Source organism: Oxyura jamaicensis, chromosome 14 (assembly GCF_011077185.1).
Source record: "Oxyura jamaicensis isolate SHBP4307 breed ruddy duck chromosome 14, BPBGC_Ojam_1.0, whole genome shotgun sequence".
NCBI lineage: Eukaryota > Metazoa > Chordata > Aves > Anseriformes > Anatidae > Oxyura > Oxyura jamaicensis.
Window position 1 is genome coordinate 10,316,067 of NC_048906.1, and position 20,149 is coordinate 10,336,215.

General features: G+C 39.9%; 1 protein-coding gene and 1 long non-coding RNA gene across 4 annotated transcripts in view; one reads left to right on the plus strand and one right to left on the minus strand.

The window, feature by feature from the left end:
- Positions 1-20,149, minus strand: part of LOC118174319 — a 304,126-nt gene that overhangs the window by 158,293 nt on the left and 125,684 nt on the right. The gene's annotated exons all lie outside the window — the stretch shown is intronic.
- Positions 1-20,149, plus strand: part of SHISA9 (shisa family member 9) — a 182,995-nt gene that overhangs the window by 156,655 nt on the left and 6,191 nt on the right. For both annotated transcript variants that reach the window (XM_035339590.1, XM_035339589.1), the window contains one exon: positions 5,874-6,029. In XM_035339590.1, the coding sequence (XP_035195481.1) occupies positions 5,874-6,029 (156 nt within the window). The remainder of the gene's footprint in view (positions 1-5,873; positions 6,030-20,149) is intronic.

The window sequence follows — 20,149 nt, forward strand, 5'->3', positions numbered from 1 at the left end:
CACTAACTACAAAGAGAAAAAATATGCAAGGTATCCAGCTGCAAGAAAATTCACATAATACACACAAAAGAACCCAGGGAGGATGTGTTCACCTACACTGGGATGAGCTACAGAGGCTCAGTCCCATGAACAAAACAACAGTCCCAGAAAGGAGCTGGCCTGACAGGAACTAGTGCACACTCATGGTCAAGATTTTAAAATCTCATAGATCTGATAATATCTGGGATTCTGCAGGTTTTATTGGTGAGGCTTGCAGGACTGTGAGCACGGATTTACAGTGCTGGATGAGCCGGTGTTAGAATTAAGTGCACTACACTCAAGACCAAAGAGACAAATATGCGTGTTGGTGCACTGCAGTTAAGGAGGAGAGGGGAGCAGGTTTATGCTGGTATTCCCTAATCGCTTGGGTCTATCCTGTTTTCAGAGCTGCTGTTTTCAACTTTAGTTAGTTCAGGGCATATCTTTTCCTCTTGAGTATCTGAAAATGCTCAGCTATGATTATATTTTGCTCTGAATTTTCCCTTTTTTCCCCCTTGACTTCCCAGTCTCCTTTTGTCTGTCTTGTTCTCATTTCTTTTGTATGTGTGTCTGCAGGTGGCTTTTATAGCCAAATCTCATTCTGCTTTCCTGCCCTTCCCCCTTCCTCTCCTGTTTTGTTGCTGCATTGTCTGTCTCATTTGTTCTTTTCCTTATGTTTCTAACTGCTCATTTACTAATAGATCCCATTCTGTGCCTATGGAGTTTTTTCATTTTCCATGTCTCCAAGCACCAAATCATTGACTTTGTTGCTACAGAAAGGAACAAATCCCCAGGCCACTCTGCAGAGGAGGCTTCGCTCCCTTGTGGCAGAAGAGCAGGAGACCAGCGGCTGAGCTTCTGGGAGGCTCACGGTTGGCTCTTGGCTCTCAAACAGCAAACGTGATTGTTATTAATAGCATCCCTTTGTCTAACCCTGAATAGTTCCCTTAACTCTGGCAGCTTCTTGACAAGAATAATAAAACCAGGTGAACAGCATAACGTATGCTATAAACTGCAAAGAGAAAATAACAAACAAACAAACCTTGGGGGGCTTTGGCCTTTTTCTCCCACATATATACCTGTGACCATGGTGTGTCAGGTCAGCACTGGGTTCCTATTCAGATTTAATAATTTAATAATTGCTGAGCTGCCCACTCCCTAATTTCCAAATAAAGTGCATAAATCAGACGTGACACCATCTTAATTGGATACAGTGCAGCTGTAACCACAACTGATCATATTATTGTTGTCACCGTGATGCGCACTACAGCCACTCCAAAACTGACAATTAGAGGGGGGTGTAAACATTCCAAAAAAGCATTTTCACTTGAAAAATGCAGTAAGCTCTTAGCTGTGACGAGTTTCAATTGCACGGGCTGAGACATAAGTCAAGATAACAGGTAATATAACGATGAAAGTCCTTGTCAGCCACCAGCACTGAGGCCAGAAGCTGATGCCTTCGCCATCTCCAAAGTCTCCTTGTTAAGATGTACAACCCATTTTCTCTAGCTAAAGCTGGTTTTGGTGCAGCTTCCCCCCAATGCTTATTTTCTGCTCCATTTGCCTCCCACAGGCTTTTTCTGTACCTAGACCTCTTACTAGAATAACAGTCTAAAGCACTTCAGTATCTGAAGACTTTTTTTTCTTGTTTCCTGTCTGTTTCATTTTCTGCCTAGCAGCTGTCTAGCTTTTGAACAGTGAACTTGAGCATGCTTCTTCCAAATCCTTCTCTTGGATGGTCGTAGGCAGACATAGGGCAAACCACTAATGCCATGCCCAGAATGGCCCCTCAAAGCCTTGGGAGGTTAGGGAGCAGCCTGGCATCGTATTTCCTTATTTCAGCAGAATATAAGACAGGTTGTTAATATTGCCGTTTTTTTACAACATCACCACCACTAATCAGGTCTGATTATTCACACCAGAAGCTGCAACAAGTATTTTTTCGACTGTGACGTTTGTGTTGTCTGTCTTTTAAAAATAAATACGTAAGTTGGCAGTGGCACAGTGCAGCTGGGTGTATGGAATACCCTGCTGGACAAGGTACCAGTGTCAGGATGCCAAAAGTAATCTATCAGCATGGCCCCAGCTTTCAGGTTAAAGATGTCCCTAATCAGTGAAGCCAGCTATTGCAAATATGTATCACGAGATATCTGGTTTATAAATATAAAGGATTTAGCTTGGCACTAGATGTCAGGGATAAAACTGGCTGGGATTTTTCTGGTTAAACTTTCTTCCAGTTGAGACTAATCCTTGGGATTCAAAAGTATCACAAAATACTTCGAATAATCCAGTGGGTTTCTATTTGCTCCACAAAACTTAACACTTTTATCCAATTTCAGAGAAGAGTTAATATCTAAAATTGGAAAATCTCTAACTTCCCAGAGATTCCTTGAGATCTTCAAGGAAATGTAGACAAATTTCTTCATTCCCTAAAAGAATCCCTATCCAGTACTGCTGAGACTGAAGCAGTGTTTATGAGTATACCACTGTTGGGGACAACATCTTTTTTAGTTTTAAGTATGAATTGCTCAAGTGTAAACAAGGTAAGTCCTGTTTGAAACCTGCTAGGGGGGTCACGGTTAAACCTGGGCTCCCCCGAGGGGCTAGACTGACACTCCCTGCTGCAGGGGGTGTATACCTGCTGCACAATTTGCATTGCACCGTTGTTATTTTAATTATGAACACTTCCTGGGTAATATCCAGAGACAGGTCAATCCACCCATTGTTATTACATTAATTATGTGTGGAGAAAACATAAATGTTCTATTAGCTAACATTTCTAGAAACACACAGATAAGGAATCTCATGACATACAGTTTAGCAAGCTTGCAAAGAAATTGGACATTCCCCAGTTATGACCAGTGAAGACTAAAAACCGGTATGGTTCAGATTTAAAGAGGCGAATATATCAAGCTGAGATTTTCCTTTAGGCCCTGGGACTCCAGTCCGTTGGGAGTCTCTTTATAAACTGGAACCTTTCTTCGCTGTGGTACAGTTCAGCCTTTTGCTTAATTTACTTTGTGCAAATGGCCAACTGAATGAGTAATTTGAACTGTATTTTCTACGTGATGACTTAGTCTTGTGTAAGCAGCTGGGTGTGAATGAGTGGCTCTGTGCAGTCAGTGCAGCAGTGAGAACATGACTGTTGTTAATTTGCTTGAAATTCATAATTTAGAAGAGGGCCTTTAACAAGACAAAACAGAAGTCAAAGCTGATCTGGAAATGGAAAATGTATTTCCTTATGTTCTCAAAAATTCAAAAGCACCAAAACGCAGCAAAATTAATCCCAGTAACAACTTAGTCTGCCTCAGAACAGGTGGAAGGAAAACAACTACACCTAAGTCAGTTTCCTGAATACATTTCTGGGATAAATTTCTTCGTAACTTTTAAAGAGGTGACTGAATAAAAGGGATAGGTCTAAGTAAGAGCCAGAAGATAGAAAAACAATCCTGGTTAACTACACCTTATTTACACTGCTTTTGCAAGTCCTCTACAGCTGCAAGTCACTTTGGCAGTGAGCACAGAAATACTGGAGCTCACGATACTTTTATCACAGTGAAATGAAGATGTTTTGACAGACTGAATAGTAAGAACTGCCACAAGGGAACTTCATGGTAGTGGTATCTGCAAAGTGCTGATTTAGATTTGCTCAGAACAAAATGAGGGAATGTAGCAGTAAAAGGCTGACACCTTCCTTACCTTAAAGGTCCCAATGTGCTGGCATCCTTTAAGTTGCCCAGTTACTGAAATACAGCCGTGCTAGCATGCCTCCTCAAAAGCGTACTTGACACAGCCGTAAAAGAGAGACACTTGGAAGCTGCAGGTGGTTTGCAAAGAGTGGTCAGCTTGGTGTGAGCCATTGGAGCTAGAGGCTTTCCTCAGCTGCACTCTAGAGATAGGAGAAAAGGAATAGGATTTTGTAAATTCTTGCTCTCAGTAAAAGAAGAGTCACTCCCCTTAGTCACATCAGACACACCGGTGCTATAGCTGAAGAGAAACTACCAGTCAGCTTTAATTCACTAGAAAATGGCAAGTCATCAAAATACTGTTTCTGTGAAAGATATGACTTAGCAAACTTACCCTTTCAAAGTGAACCTATCAGAATAGATTCAGAAGGTATTCCAATACATTTTGGGGGAATTCTGGAACAGAAAAGTTTGTTTTTCAATCCAAAATAACAAATATCTTTTAAAAAGTGAACCTCTCTCTTAAAAGCCAACCGATTTCATATATATGCACACACACATATCCACAATTTTGAAATCATAACAAAATGTTTTTCTCAATATGACAACATATTTGCAAAAAGAACTCCTCTGTTATGTGAAAGTCATTCCTCTTTCAGCTCTACCTGGTACCAATACCAGTTTGTTCCCAGTTAACAACCAGCAACAGCAAGGAGACACAGGCTGCCTCTAGATGCTAGCACTTCTACCATTCTGCTTCTCACGTGGCATGTGGCAGGATGATCACATTGCTCTGCAGAGGCAGGTACAACCTCAGCCTGACCAGCAGAGACTGCACCAGGCAGCAGCAATGGTGAAGAAAAAGAAAGTTGAAAAGCGCGCTAGCTTTCCTTTCCTCTCCCAGCAGTAAATCTGTTAACTGGCTTCAGAACTCCCGCTCTTGCACTTGACTTCATTAGTGAGCTGTAGACAGCCAAGTGGCCCAATTCCCTTAAAGCCCTGGCAAACTGCAGTGATATCTGGCGCCTGCCAGATCCTGTGGGCACTTGGGGGGTGGTCCACTCGCTCCGTCATTATAAGCCTTCTTTCCCCTAACAGCCCAGTTTCTTTCTACATGATCATAAAGCCTGTGCTTAATGCTGTGGGAGTTACTGCTACCAGTTCAGCACCACGGGTTCACTGCAGAAGAACTATGTGGTGTTCTGTGATTTCAGAAGCCCTGAGAAGGTTCTCAGATCAACAATCAGCTCCAAATAGCTCAAAATACCCACACTGGAGAAAGACTCATCAAAAAAAGATACGCCGACCACACTGAAATCTGTTGAAATGTAGGTTTGCAAATTAAGTGCAGCATACAATTCTGATCAAACTTTTTAGAGGCTGGAATCAAACACTACCAAAACTAATAAACAATGGTGTATCTTAGAAAAAGTATCCAAGCTGTATTCCCTACTATAAAGGAACAAATATACCACAGCATGAATATGGGGTGAGTACTGGTATAAAACTGTATGTTACTAGTAATTAGCTCCTGTTTTTAGGTACGTCTGTTACAGAAAAAGTTATACTGGTATAAAACTACATTACTGCCAGGGAAAAGGAGAAAACATAAGGGCAAAGCATGAGCTTGGAAGAAATTACCTAATGGTAGTCATGAGCCAAAACTGCACATTGTGCACTGTGGGGCATGTCTACAGCTCCCGACATAACACTGTGCAAATAACCAAGCTCGTTCTGGTACTAAAAGCAGTATAGCCGTGTATACACAGCAGCCTGCTGGAGCTTGGCTATTGAACTGCACAGAGTGATGCTATCGCCCTGTATTCAAGCTACCTTGGATAAACTTTATGCTTTGGTTTCTATCTTGACACTGCTACAAATTCAGTCTTATGTTTGCAGTCAATTGTTTTGGAAGCCTACTTTTTAGTTCAAAAATCTTTTTTCCACAGAAGTTAGCACATGCTGCTACAATCATTCATCAGCCTTTAATCACGCTATAACTGTTGGAACTAGGGGTTTGCTGTATTCTAACTCACACTTTGTAGTAAATAGTGCTTTGTTATATTAAATCTCATGACATACCCTGTCTAATATGTACAAGATAATGATGTTAGAATCCTAAGACTGATTTATCTTTTTTAAAATATTTGTTGATTTTCTTTAATACAGATCCACCACAGATGAATAACGTCTTGCCAACATCTCCCCTCCTTCCTCAGATGGCACATCAACATTCGTATCCCAGCCTGGGACAGATCACAAACCCATATGAGCAACAGCCCCCGGGCAAAGAGCTTAACAAGTACGCCTCTCTGAAGGCAGTCGGTAAGTAAGCAACACGATGCACGACTTCTCCTTCAGATCAGCACGTTGCGTTTGCTGTTGTCAGCTGACGTTCTGCTTCAAAGTTAAAACAAACTCTTGCTCTTCTAGATTGCTTCATTACAGAATTTGTCTATTTTCGCATAATGTTAGATGGAAATGTATACAAAATTTATGAGAACTACAGTTAATGATAAGAAAATAACATCTAAGAATTGGTGAACATATGCACATGTCTACATACACCTGCAAAACCACACCGTACCTACTGTACACCATTTTCCAGCAAGTTTCACCTGTGTTGTATGCGCTGTGATCAGCCCTAGTTCGAATATGCCTACGAACTCACTTCAGTATTATGTACTTTCTGTCCCTATTTGCACAAATGAGAGAGAAAACCATCAGGTATATTGCTAATTCAAAGCATATATTTAAGACACCTGCCAAATACTTCTGAGAAGGGAAGATACTTGCTCGCTTCAGAAGTAACCGCTCTCACATTTCCTGCAGGATGTGCCTTAGTAGGTCACCAAAGGAATATTCCGAACCCTTACAATTTCCAACAACTGGTGCACTGCAAAGCTCCTAATAAAGATCCTGATGGTAGCTGCTATTGATTAATGTCATACACGATTATTTTAAGAAAATGTGGGAACATCCTCAAAGAAACAGTTGTGGGAAGGAAAGAGGACAATGGTGGCTAAACATAGCAGTGTAACTTTCACACTGGAAGCAGATGTTCCTAGTGCTTTTCAGGGGCTGCAAATACCTGCTGCATATCGTGGGACACCAGAAAGCCTTTCTTACCTTACATTTCAGGCCCCTGCTGGACAACACTAAATGAATAACTTCTGGAGGGAGGTCTATTCATAAACAGCTGTTCACTAACCCTTGCTCAGCCTACGCATACGTATGTTAAAATCATTTCCCCATGAATTTAGAGCAGCATCACACTGCCTATTTCCAGACAGAGCTATTTGGCTCAGAAAAACAGCAGAACAGCTGAGAGGATTCTGACTTCACAATTTCAGATTTTTAATCACAAACTGACATCCTGTTCTCCAAACTTCAGGGCACCAGACCTCTAACAAAATGCACATCAAAGTCCCATCTCGAGTAGTTTAGTGTTGCTTTAGCTTCCCTTTTTGTTTTCTGACAAGTAGCATTTTTAATATTTTTTATAAAAGACATATCTTTCTGTTCGATTTTGAATACAGGCAAGGCAGCGTTATATTCCTTCTTCAAAAGGTGATACCGTGCAATGATGTAGTGATTATCACAAATTAGGCACTAATGCCAGCTTTCTTTTTTAGATGTCAGTTTAGGTCAAGCCAATCACCAAAGCTAAAAGGCGCTTAAGCATAATAAAATGAGAGCTTAAGCACTCAAAAGAAACTGCTCTTATTTGCCCAAGAGTCACTGAATGTACTTGTTTTTTAAAATTATTAAATTAGAACTTGGATAATTCTTGGGTGTCTGAGTACAAGTTTTCAAAGCAGCTAGAATATAACCATACTGTTAAACCAAGCTCAAAAGATTGTGCACTGCAGCTTCAGAAGTCACATACTGCCTCTCAGAATCTTCATCTAAATTAAACATAACTTTCTGGGACATTTTCTTCCAGGAGGATTTCACCATCTCCCCATGCTTTTCCCATACCATTCCTATCCCCTATCTCATTTTGCTTCCTGCAGATCTACCTGTCTCAGAACACATTAGCCAAGTTGTAGATTCAGGTAAATTTTCACAGGAAATGGACAAAATCACTGCAATGTTATCCATACTTTTCAACAGAAAACACTGGAGATTTTCAAACATGCATTTACAGCTTTTGTGTGGCCACGTAAAGCCAGTTAACACACTCAGTTTTTCACCACTTTCATACTCTCAAGGCCAGGACCCCTCTCAGATTCACCTTTTAGGTACATCCCAAGATCACAAAGCACTTTTTCCAAGATCCCAGCCATGCTTGGGTTTGTGACTGTGCAGACATCAAGCTGGCCAGAGCGTACCTTGCAGAGTCAATATTGGCTTTACGAGAGCTCTGAGAGGAAACAGTAACTGGCCCACATCAGGCTCAACGATATAAATTTAACCTGACAACAACTTTTCAATAAATAGACACAGGCTGAGTTCACCCCAGCCAGGTATTCACGTCACAGGGCCATGACATTTTTCATGCAATAACATTCAGAGGCAGATTTACTGAACCATGTAGCAGACTAATGACTCTGTGTAGCCCATCTCCCTTTACATACACAGAGAGTGGTTTGAGGGTGGATTCATTTGCCAGAACAGAAATCTTATAAGGGATGCATTCTATATCTCTCCAAGCATTTGAGGCAAACCATATTCATTTAATGCCTCTCACTCTACCCGATCCCATTGTTTGGATACAGTCTGGTGTTCTTAACTGCCTTTTTTAATGGGGGTGGGTGGAGGAGGCAGCATTCCTATTGGCTTCTAGCGACTGGAGTTGTAGTGTATTAATACCAGCCGTCATAATGCGGCCATAAGCGGTAAGAAGTTTAGATAACTGAAAAAGTGATGCTTTACCAGAGGCGGTATTAAATTAATTTCCACACAGCTGCTTTCTTCTGAACTACAGATGTCCTAAAAATTTGGCTGTCTAATTTTAGAAGTGAGCCACTCATCCCTCAGTGACTGGCTGCTGTGAAAATTCAGTTCCTGCAGAAGTAACAAGTCACAGCAACCTTGGTTCTGGATCCTGCTTGGGATCTGCATTAACATCAGTGTTGAATGGTTCTGAAAACAAGCGACAACAATGACATTGCTATTAACTTGCATCATGTTACTGGTGGAGAATTACCAACACCTTGCCAGTGAGGCCAAGCTGATCCCTAGGAAACTATTTAAATCTACATCCTAGACCCCAAATGTTATAGCTTAGCAGAGTACAACTTGAAGTGGGGCTGTTCATTCATGTATGCAACGCACCGCCTGCAGTGCAGAGGGGCTGATTCAGCACAATGGGGGAGAAGAGAGTTGAAAAAGCCCGTGTGGATGTATTTTACTCAAAAACTAAAATATTTTTATGTGACCCAGTTCAAACTGTGCAGCCAAACCCCTGCACTCTTAAGAGAAGAGGATATTTTCCTCATTTCCTGTTAGGAATTTCTTTAGTTGTGGAAGCCTCCAGAACTCCTGAAGTACTGACCAGCAGCCGCTGACCAAAATTCACCTTTTCCTCTGGTGGCATTTACATCTCCAAGTAACATGAGGAAATTCTGTACCCATTTTATACTCTCATATGAGTGCTTCAAGCACAACAAGGTAATGGTGAGTTGAGATGTATTTGCTGTTCTCCTCTCTGCAGCAGAACTGTACTCCCCTTCTACCTGGACACATACACCAGCAGGGAATAATCAGCAGAAGGTGGAGGGACCTTTGGAAATGAGACAGAGCAACATGCATTGCCTGAAAGAATGGAGTGGTGATCTACCTCCTTGTATCTCTAGCTTACCCAACTGATTGATTGTTGCACTCTGTAAATCTGTTATTTGTCCATTTTTCAGCCAGAGATTTTTTAATTTTTTTTAACAGGGCTAAATATCTCCCATAAAGGAATGTCAGAGACTGTATGTGAGGGATAGCTCAGATACAAGCTCTTACTTGTTCTACCAGAAGTGGTCACTGAATGCCGTGTGGCAATAAAACACTCAGTGTTTGGATATTTCAGTTTTTGGTCACCTGAGATGACATCATCTTGGTTTCCTTTGGTGCTTTCGCAGTATTTGATTATTTATGTTAAAAGTGCCGAAAGTGGTTTTTCTGCATAAATTATTGTTATTTCCAGTTCATCAACCACGTTTTTACTCTATGCTTAAATGGTTATTGCTCACTTAAGCAATCCTGACATGCCTAATGCTGCTACAAGTGGATGGAGATCTTGTATCTGAACACCTTGTGAAATTCAAGTCCCAGGACATACAAAGGTAGCTCATCACATTTTTTGATAGATCTCATTTGTACATTCATTCAGGAAGCATGAACAGTCCGAATTCGAATTCTGTTCTGCTATGCTGTAAGAGTTGGAATCCATCCTGTAGCATAATAAAAGCTTCCCAGAGCTCAAATTGGCCTCATTATCCTGTGGTATTAGTTATTATTCACTCACTCACATTAATCTGCAAGCCAGGCTCAGAAACAGTTAATTTTCTTTCCTGAGTTTCAGGGAGTGCAGAGTGACCAACTTTCTTTCTTGTAACTTCCTGCAAAAGTTAAAAAAAAATACCCCAAATCCAACTCTTTTAAGACCCACATGACTGGGAGAAAAGACCATTTGGCTGCTGGAGAGGTGCACATAAAAAATGAGAAAATGAGCATTTATGTAATTTAACATGACTTTATATTTCTTTCATAAACTTTCTCCTTCCCCTCTCTTACCCACACATGCACACACAAACCTTTGAGAAACTGCCTGGGCATGACTTTACAAGAAATAACCAAACCAGCTCATATTTTTGCTGCAGAAAGCACAATGGACAGAATTCCTTCCTGAAACTGAGACTGAGAAGGCCTTCAGTGATACTGGGAGTGGTAGTATAGGATGAAATTGGATGTAATTGATTGGATATAGTGAAACTAGAAGGAGAATATAATTAAGAGCAGACTCACTGTCACATCTCAAAGCCTACAGCTCCCAGCATTTTTTGAAGCTTCACAGTTCTGTGATTGGAAAGGAAAACATCAGACAGTGCTCCGGCTCTGCTTGCAGCTGGAAAATCTGAGGTGAGTTTCTGCAAGTATAGCATGCAAAGAACAAGCATCTTCTGTTTAGGTTACTGTTACCATGTAAATAAAATAGTGGCTACAAATGTGCCAACGCACAAAACATCTCCCTTAAAAAGGTGAAAAGGCGAGAACTTACCAGTTTGTTTCTTCTTGACATCTACACACACACAAGGATCCAAAGGAGATCACCGTCAGGATAACTGTACAGTGTTATCTTTGAACTATCCTGACCAATGTGAAATTTGGTGATGCCTTCTCTTAAGCTTTTGACCTTCAATTTCTAACACAATGATTGTAAGATGTCTTTTGAGACTAGAAGTGACTTCCCTGCTGCCCCCAACAAGCTCATACCTATCTCACCAGAGGAAGAGATTCTGTGCTGTTCCCCATAGCCCTATGCTCTGCTTCAGGGACCTCTGTACAAAGTCAGGGAGGGCTGGAAAGAAAAACTGTAATTGGAAATATGAAAACACACAAGAAGGAAAAAGGCTTGCACATTGACAGGAGCTGATACAGGTGACTTAGAAAAAGTAGTTTCTTGGACACAATACCCTTGTGTTACTTTACTTACCAATACCAGACACTGTTAAACTGAGAGGTAAATACTAGTGTTTCTTTGGAAGGCTTAAATAGCAATCGCATTTTCATTTGAAAGAGTAGACATCTTCAGCTACTACTAATGCACAAAAATGGTTTAAAAAATCTGAGATACGGGAGCAGCTCTCTGGATTTAACACCACAAAATCAGACAGGGAAGTATGGATTAATGCAGCATTTGTCATATGTAGAGAGGGATTCAGTTAATGATTTCGTGTATCCAGAGGATGTTCAGCATCACACAATTCTACGCTAGGCAATCTGCCTGACTCCGCACTGGAGCTATGGATCTGTCTCAAGAAAATATGACATAAAAGCTTGATATTTATTTACTATTATTATTTACTTAACCAATGCAGTGAGAAAACGTGAAGGTTTTTGGTGTTCATTTGTTAAGGAAGTCTTTCCTGCTTTAATCCTTGCTTCTCCTCCAGGGCCAGGAGGAGAGGAAAGCAGCCCCCAGTAGTAAGCCTCACTACCGCTGTTCCCTCAGCCTTCCCATCTCCCAGCTAGATGAAGTGCCAGGGTCACTTGTTCCACCTGGGGCTTCTGCTGAGATTCCCCCCCAGACTTCACATCCTGCCCACTGCATGCAGGCTTTCACGAACTTTTCTTGCTTCCACTAAATCTTCCAATTATTTTCTCTTATCATTTTACCAAATTGGCTTCAAATACCCATGCACACAGTGTGATAGGTTAAAAAACAAACAGAAAACAACAAAACAACCAAACATTAAAACATACTTGGGGATTCTTGATCAAAACATTCCTGTTTGATATTTCCCTGATTGTTTTCTTTGAAGACTGCCGTCTTCAGAGGCAACAACCTAACGAGAACCATCTTTGTTTCCATTTATTGAGATGAGCAATGGCCACAGGAAGCAAACTAGTAAAACCTAAACCATGGCTTATTTTCATTAAATGTTAATAAATTATGCACAATATTTTTTACACATTAAGTGATATGAGGGCATGAGTGAAGTGAAACCTTACGCTTAGGCTACACCACTAAATAAAAGAGAACCAATAAACAGCAGAGCTCAGCTCAAGCAAGGACAAAGTATCAATGTTAGGCAATTTCAAGTGCAACTTTCCTAAAACATTCTTCCCAGTAACTGTTTTACTTTGCAGTATAAACACATATTTACATATAAACATTATTGTCATTCTGCAATGCAAACTTACTTACACTGATTATTTAAGAATAGAGGTTGATCATAAAGAACACAAAAACAATTGGGAACACTTGCAGATAAACAGCAATATTGTGGGATCCCAGCTCAAGCCCAGATTTAATCTGAAGTGTGACTTTTGCATTTCCAGTTGTGGAGTCTACACACTGATTGCACTGGCTGTTCTCAACATACTCCACTCTTTTGTCCTATACCATTAGCTGTGCAAAACTCAGGTCATTTACGACAATACTTTTGCAATAAGAATTTGGAACAGTTGCTCAAAATGGGATATCAAGTGATTGGTTCTCAGAGGTGCCACATGATCAAAACTTCTAATTTTACAGCTGATCCAAATCCACCCATAGATATTAAAAAAATAAATAAATAACAGATTGTGAACATCTGTCCCAAGTTCATCATTATTTTTAAGTAGTTGCAGTATGCAGACAGTGTTCTAAGCTCAGCAAATATAAATTATATCTAAACGATTTTAAAGAGTTAACTTTGGATGAATTCTGGGAAAATAAATCTCAACGAGATTTTTCTTGAATTAAATTAAAAGTTTGTCTACCTCAAGGCTTTCGAGGACCACTCTTATTTACTGAATAGTCTTTCATGCTGACAATATTCAAATATAAATCAGGATATAATCTTCATAAAGTTTTGATTGCTACCTTCACGTCTGTGATGTGAACATTCATACAGGCTTGGCTTGGTATTTTAAGTAGTTATGAGGATTACTCAGTTGCAAACTAAGTTTAAGTACACAATAACTTATTTTTTTTTTGTTGCAACCAAATTCAAGAACTCAAAACAGAGAAGCCTGAACAGTCTTCTGCTTTGTACAGGGATATGTGTCAACAGCAGTAGTGGGAAGTTCTTCAGCATTACCCATGAATACCAATGAAAACTAGTAAGATAGCTGATAGGAATGAAACCCTTATTAAAAATATAATATAAATAGCAGCAGTTATCTGCCTGCTATTTTCATTCTGCATAGGATGTTCTAAAGGCAGTAAATGTGTTTAAGAAAGAAATCACACAGATAAAAGCCACAGAGATCATTGCTGTACTCCTACACGTTCACACTATAATAACAAAGGGCTGGAGGCATAAGAGGAGGAAGAGCAATAACATGATTTGTAATGTGCACAGTTCATTTTTTCACAAGTCCTTCCCTTGCCACCTTATTTGAAGAAGGATGAGGAGGAAAAGAGAAGCTGAAAACAAAAATAACGTCTCTGATACATTAGCTATGCTACTACAGCGTCAATAAATATCACATACTAATGACAATATTAAATGCAATTGGCAATTTTTGTAGTGGGAAAGCTTGCAGAGCGATTTTGACGATGTAAGGTGCTCCTGGGGAAAGTTCACCTTCCTTTGCTAGGGACCTCCCACAGGGGGGAAGGCAGATCTGCAGCTCAGCGCTGCTGGGTCTCATTTACACAAGTGAAATTATGATTGCAGTTCCTGGCAAAGAAGGTCCAGGTGGGAGCTGAACACTCTGCTACGGCAGGAGCCTTGTATGTATGCACACTATTAAATATTCAGTGAAGAGTGCTTCATTACCGCTTCTTTCTTGCCTGGCTGTCAGTCACAAATGTTTTTGCTTTATTTGAAAGTGACTCAAGGGTTCTGCTCAGACCAGGCTTTAGTTGCACTTTGCCTTTGGGTTTGCCCGATCTGTGTGAGAAGTTTATGAAACTGATCTCATGAAAGTGCCATTTTGGAAATTGCCAGTGAATCCTATTTCTTTTCAGTTTGACACACATCTCTGCTTTGACAAAAGGTTTTGGAAACCACAGACAATTATGCACAAGACTTTCAGAATAAACAGTCTAACAGGAGGGAGAGAAAAAAGGGAGGAGGAAAAACAGAACTGAATGTATGATATGGAATTACACCCTAGTTTTCTGCTGTTGCTTAATAACCCACTCTTGAAAAGAATTCCTTCTGGCAGAAAGAATAAAAAAAGATAACATTTTCTATTAGAAACAACTTATGCTACAGTTATTTTTTTTAATTGACTTCAGTACTGAGTGATAGTTGAAAACTCTTTAAAATTATAGCAGTTAAAAAACGGAGCAAGATAAAATAAATCCTGAAAAAGTTATTACATCACTGGGACTTTTTTTTTTTTTCATTTAACTAGTACAATTCTGAAAGCCTGCAGGCCCCATCCTGTATTCACAAATAGTGGTGGAAATCTGGTATGATGTCATCTGAAGGACAAAAATCCAGATTTATTTCAGCACCAAACCCACATACTAACTGCGTGTTCAGAGACCTGAACTGGCTCTTCTGGCTTTTCATGCCGCTTCCTACAACATTATAACTAGGAATATCTGTAGCTGATTCAGGCACGTTAAAGAGTTATAACCAACAGTACACTAAAAGAAACAAAAATGAAATTTAGTACACAGAAGAATGCCAACAGCGATGTAGGGAAAAAACAGGTGCATGCTAAGAACAGCTATTACAAATAAATGTGGTCAGGAATATAGCAGCTACATAATAATACGCTAAATAATGATAAATTGACACCTTAAGGAAAAACAAGCATGCATTCTTAGACACTGTATCACAGCGCAGAGCACTGCATTTTTTTCTGACGTGACCCCCGTAATACTCAGCCTACAGTCTCCAGGAATGCCCAAGTGCTTTGTGGTCTGCTCCCAGGAGCAAGGCTGGGTGTGAACTGCCTGAGTGACTCTGACTGCAATAGCACAGCCTGTTACTGCATGACTGCACAGTTTTTCTGCAAACAGACAACAAAGCAGTGCTCCTGGATTAGTTAGGAAGCCCTGCCCTTAAACAAACTGCAGATCCTCACCAACCAAAAGGGTTATGAACAATTTCGTATTATTGTTGCTGTATAAAGGCATTGCTGCAAACGTTTGACACCATCACATTTATCCTAACTGATTTGCTTGTGAAGCATTAAAACTTACCCAGTAAAAAAGCAAGCAAGATGATTGAAGGAAGAAGTGGCAGAAGCCTTTTAAACAAATCTCCTAAGTGTTAACATCTTTGGCTTTGGACAGCATTTTTAGAAAGCAACCCAAACCCTCCTCTCCTCTAATCAGGTTATGCTGCAGTCATGCTTTATTCAGAAGTTAAGCGTGACAGCATGACTCCTTACATAGTTACTATTTCGAAAGGCAAGTTTTCTTACCATATATAAGGTTTTCAGTAAAACTCAGACTGACAAATATGTCTGAGATAAAATGAAATAAATATTTCACAGTAGAACTTTTCATATTTATTTGTCATTGTAGATGCCATGAAAGGACATGAGCTTAGTGGCCTCTAGGAAAAAAATAATGAAAAAAACAGATTTACAGTTACAGGACAGCCACTGGCTTGCATTTTCAAAGAAAGCTCAGAGATTTAAATACATAGTTCTCTTAGACTTCTTTTACAATTTCATCCATTGGTTCAAGCATAGAACTGGCAATCTTACTTCCTTCTCAAGTTTATCATTCACTGCATGAATGATACTGAACCAGCAACTTAACATCTTGATGCTTGAATTTCAAATGCTAAATCGCTCGAGGATATGTGTAGTGTGATCTTTGTCTATCTGCATGCAACAGATTTCTGGTCTCCTGAAAACATTTACAATTTTAGCATAAATTTAACATGATGTAGCCACCATTTGTTTCCAGGTTGACAGGATCTATTGATTCTGGTTAATGAGAAATGCTCTGTTTTTCTTTCACTGGTTAGACCCAAGTATTCTGCATTTCGTAGGTTTCTGCATTAGGTACAATGTGTGTGCAAGTGCCTGGAATACTTTGATCAAAAACAAAGCATGATATCATTGCAGCACTTTGCAAAATTGAATTATAAGTACTGCAATTTAATACTATGTAAATTGATGCAGTCAAATATACAAAGTCCAGCTGGCAAAGCTGTTTTACGTGTCCAGGGAGAAATCTGCTTAATCTTACACAGCAAATAGATATTTGTAAAAAGAAAAAAAAAAAAAAAAAAAGAAAAAAGAAGAAAAAAACAACACACCAGACTGCGCAGTGCTGTGCTTTTTGGCACGTTGTCAGAAGAGAGGGGCTTGTGCTCATGCAGGTGTGGCTATTCTTACGTTCCAGGGAGTGGGAACCCTGAGCACGAGGTACCACGCAGGATGCCAGGTGCCTGAAGAGTTAATCGAATTCTGTCTCAGCATCCCCAGCCAAGCAGCAGCCTTCCCTGCCTGTAGTGGATAAAGAGAACGTTGCTGAGACTGGAGGCTCTACTTACCAAGTCTAATTACATTCCTATTCTAAACCATTCCTAATGCATTTCAAAACCCAGAAATATTCTGGCCTCTTCAGCCTTTCAGAAACTGTCATAAAAGTAATTGATAGAAGAGAAGAAATGTTTGGGCCTACATATTTATGTTTCATCATGTCTCATATCAGGAAAGTAGAGTTTTATTTCACTGGGAAAACAAAATGCAGCCCTGTGTCTGTAGGTGGACAAGCTCCTTTCAAACAATATCTGCAGAAGAAAAGGTTGATATAAGATGCCTTTTCATGCTTGGCCTCTCTCCAGATCTCTGTGAGTAACAAGTAAATAGATAGAGTGGCAAAGAGGGCTAAGAGAGGAATAATACAGAGCCACAAAAAGTATACTCTACCAAAATTAGAATTAATTTAATGGTGGCTCCAAGCATTATGTATTTTTCCTTACCCCTACTAGTGGTAGGGACTAAAAATCATGAGACAGAATCCACAGAAAAAAAAAAAAAAAAACAAAACTATCTTCCTTTTCAGGACTTCTTAAATAAGGCCAAACTGATATTAGATTTTTTGGGGGAAAAAGGCAAATATTTAGGACAGAAATCAATGCATTGCTGTCTACAGGCTGAATTCTGTGTTCTCAGAGCTCCAAACAAGAATGTAGAGGGAGAGATGCAAAAATGATTTTAAATCATTTAAATTTAAAGACCTTTGCCCCTTCTTAGAATTCAGCGAGGTTTCCAACTGCTCCACCTTGAACACAGCCACTCATTGCCCATGAGAGAGCAGCTTGGGACCAAGCATTATGTAGCCCCGCTCCTTCCTCTTGGCCACGCTAAAACACACAGATCTATCAGATGATCCTACCCACCGCTGGCACGGTACGAACATGATTATGTCTACCTGCAACATCAAACTCCATTCTGTTTTTCAACAGACTTCAGGTCTGGCAAAGCAAATTCCTCGACGCTGTGTTATGTCAGCTGAACCCCCTCATTCAAAAGGGCAGGCCATTAGTTGTTTCACTCGACGGAACACGCTTTTTAGTGAATATACTGGATCAAACTCATATCCAGGGATAGCTCATTTGAACTCGATTCATGTTCGTCTCTTCCCTCACCCAAGAAACACACCGATGCTAGCGCAGAAATGATACTGCTTTGATTTTGACATGAACTTCTGCTAAAACTCTCACATAGAGTTGGCTCATAGCTTGGAAGCCTTTGAACATATTGTTTGAGATGCCAGCTTAGAAAAGCAAACGAAGAAGCAATCACACATTCAGACAGGATCAACAACAGCACCACCAAAGGCAGCACGCTAGTATTTCCCTGGGCAAAATTCTCATGTTGTCTTTCAGGATTCACTACCCTTTCGTCTCTCCTTCAGCTTTCAGTTTCACTGCTTAGAGAGAGAAATGTAAGGTTCCAATAGCTCCGGGTCACTACACTGAAGACTAAGCAAAGTCATGGCTGTAGAAGCAAAGCCTTGTTATGAGCTGTTAAATATTACATACAGAGAACTGTACTGTTCCACAGAAACCATCTACAAATAGGCAGGTAATGTATTTTAGCTGTTAACTGCTATGAAACTGTAGTCATTTCATTGCTGTCCTGTCCTTTAGCTCTTCTCATCTTCTTGCTTGCTTTACCTCTAGCCCTAGATTTGAAATACAGTGTCTTTGTGGCAGGAGTAAAGCTCTGTATTTCACAAAGTAGTTCTTAAAATATGGTCAGATAACAAACAATTCTGTGAAACCTGTACTGAGAGAATAGAGTTCCCTACATTTGTATTTTCTGGCTGACTCCAAGCTTTCACTGAGGTCACTGAAGCTTTTTAGCTTTTTTTTTTTTTTTTTTTTTTTTTTTTTTCTTTAGAGCTTCTCCCAGGGCTCATTCCTTGGCAGATTCTCCTCTCTTACTCCAGAGCTATCTCCCCACTCCGAGGTGCCTACTTTCAGAAAAGCCATTGGACTTGATTGCCTTTCAGGATTCTACACCTTGACATAAAAAGTCCAAGGATTTAGAGCCATTTTTAAGGACCAACAAAGAGGACAGTATTGTCAATGAGGAAAAGAGTTAAAAAAAAAAAAGAAAAAAAAAAAAAAAGCGAGAAACTGCCTCAGAATTACCTATGATCTCCTTATTTAGCTCTACTATCCACAGAGAAATGCTTGCAAGTGCAGTATTTTATAAGAAAGAGAAAGCATCACACACTGCTAATGCACGTGTGTAATTTTTTCCAGGTCTTTCCAAGACTTCCCCATCCCAAGCAGCTCGGTAGCTGTCTGCTTTCAAAACCAAAATGGAATGCTAGGCAGAGGTCTGCATCTGAAGGGTCCCAACCAGATACAATGAACTCTGCTACTGGCACTGTCAAAATGATGATAAGATGATAAAACACACAGCTGCCATCACTTCCTTTAAGACCTCTGCCTTCAGATCAGTGAGGTGCGGTGGGATCCGCCATGTAGATGATGGACTCCTGGCTGTACAACTATTGCAGCTGAGAGATTTCAGTCTCCATTTCCTATCCAGCAAGGATCAGCCCAGCTTCTGCTAGGATGGTCCCCACCCAAATTCACTTCCTGATGAACTTGTGCCATGAAGCAGAAGAAAATTCAAGATTTATTAGTCTAGAAAGACAAAGAGAAAGCATCTCTTTAGCTTAACAGTTAGGGCACTCAGCTGGGAGGAAGGAGTCTTCCTTTTGATCTTTATACTGTTTCTATATTTTATTATTCATTTCAGGCACAGCAGAAACAGAAGTCCAAGTTCACTCCCCTCCCAATCACATTTTGGGTTGGAAAATCTTCATATTTCAACTTTTTTTTTTTGGATGAACAGCTACAACAGTAACTAAATTTGTGGGTGCATTACCTTAAGGAAGTAAAAACCTTACAAAAATATTGAAATTGAGATCATTTGTAAAATTAGCTGCTACAACTGGAAAGAGGGAACACAAAGGATAACATTCAGAATTAAAGCCCTTATTTAACCATTGTTCATTTGGCAGTTTTGCAATTCTAATTCATTACTGCTTTTGCAAATATGACAGTGATATCTTTAAATCCTATTTTACTGATTTACATACAGCACTCAATGCAAGACGCATTCCTATAGCACCTTTCGTCTGGAAACTCAGTATACTCTGCAAATAGCAATTAATCTTCATAGCATTGAACTACCTCCTCCAATGTGTTAACAACTCATTTTACAGCTGGTGAAACCAAGGCAGAGGAATGTTGAGTCATGTACTCAAGGTCACATAACAAATCCATTCTGTAACTCCAAACATCTCTTTGCATGTTTAAAATCCAAAAAAATATTTATAGGAGCTGGTTAGTAGA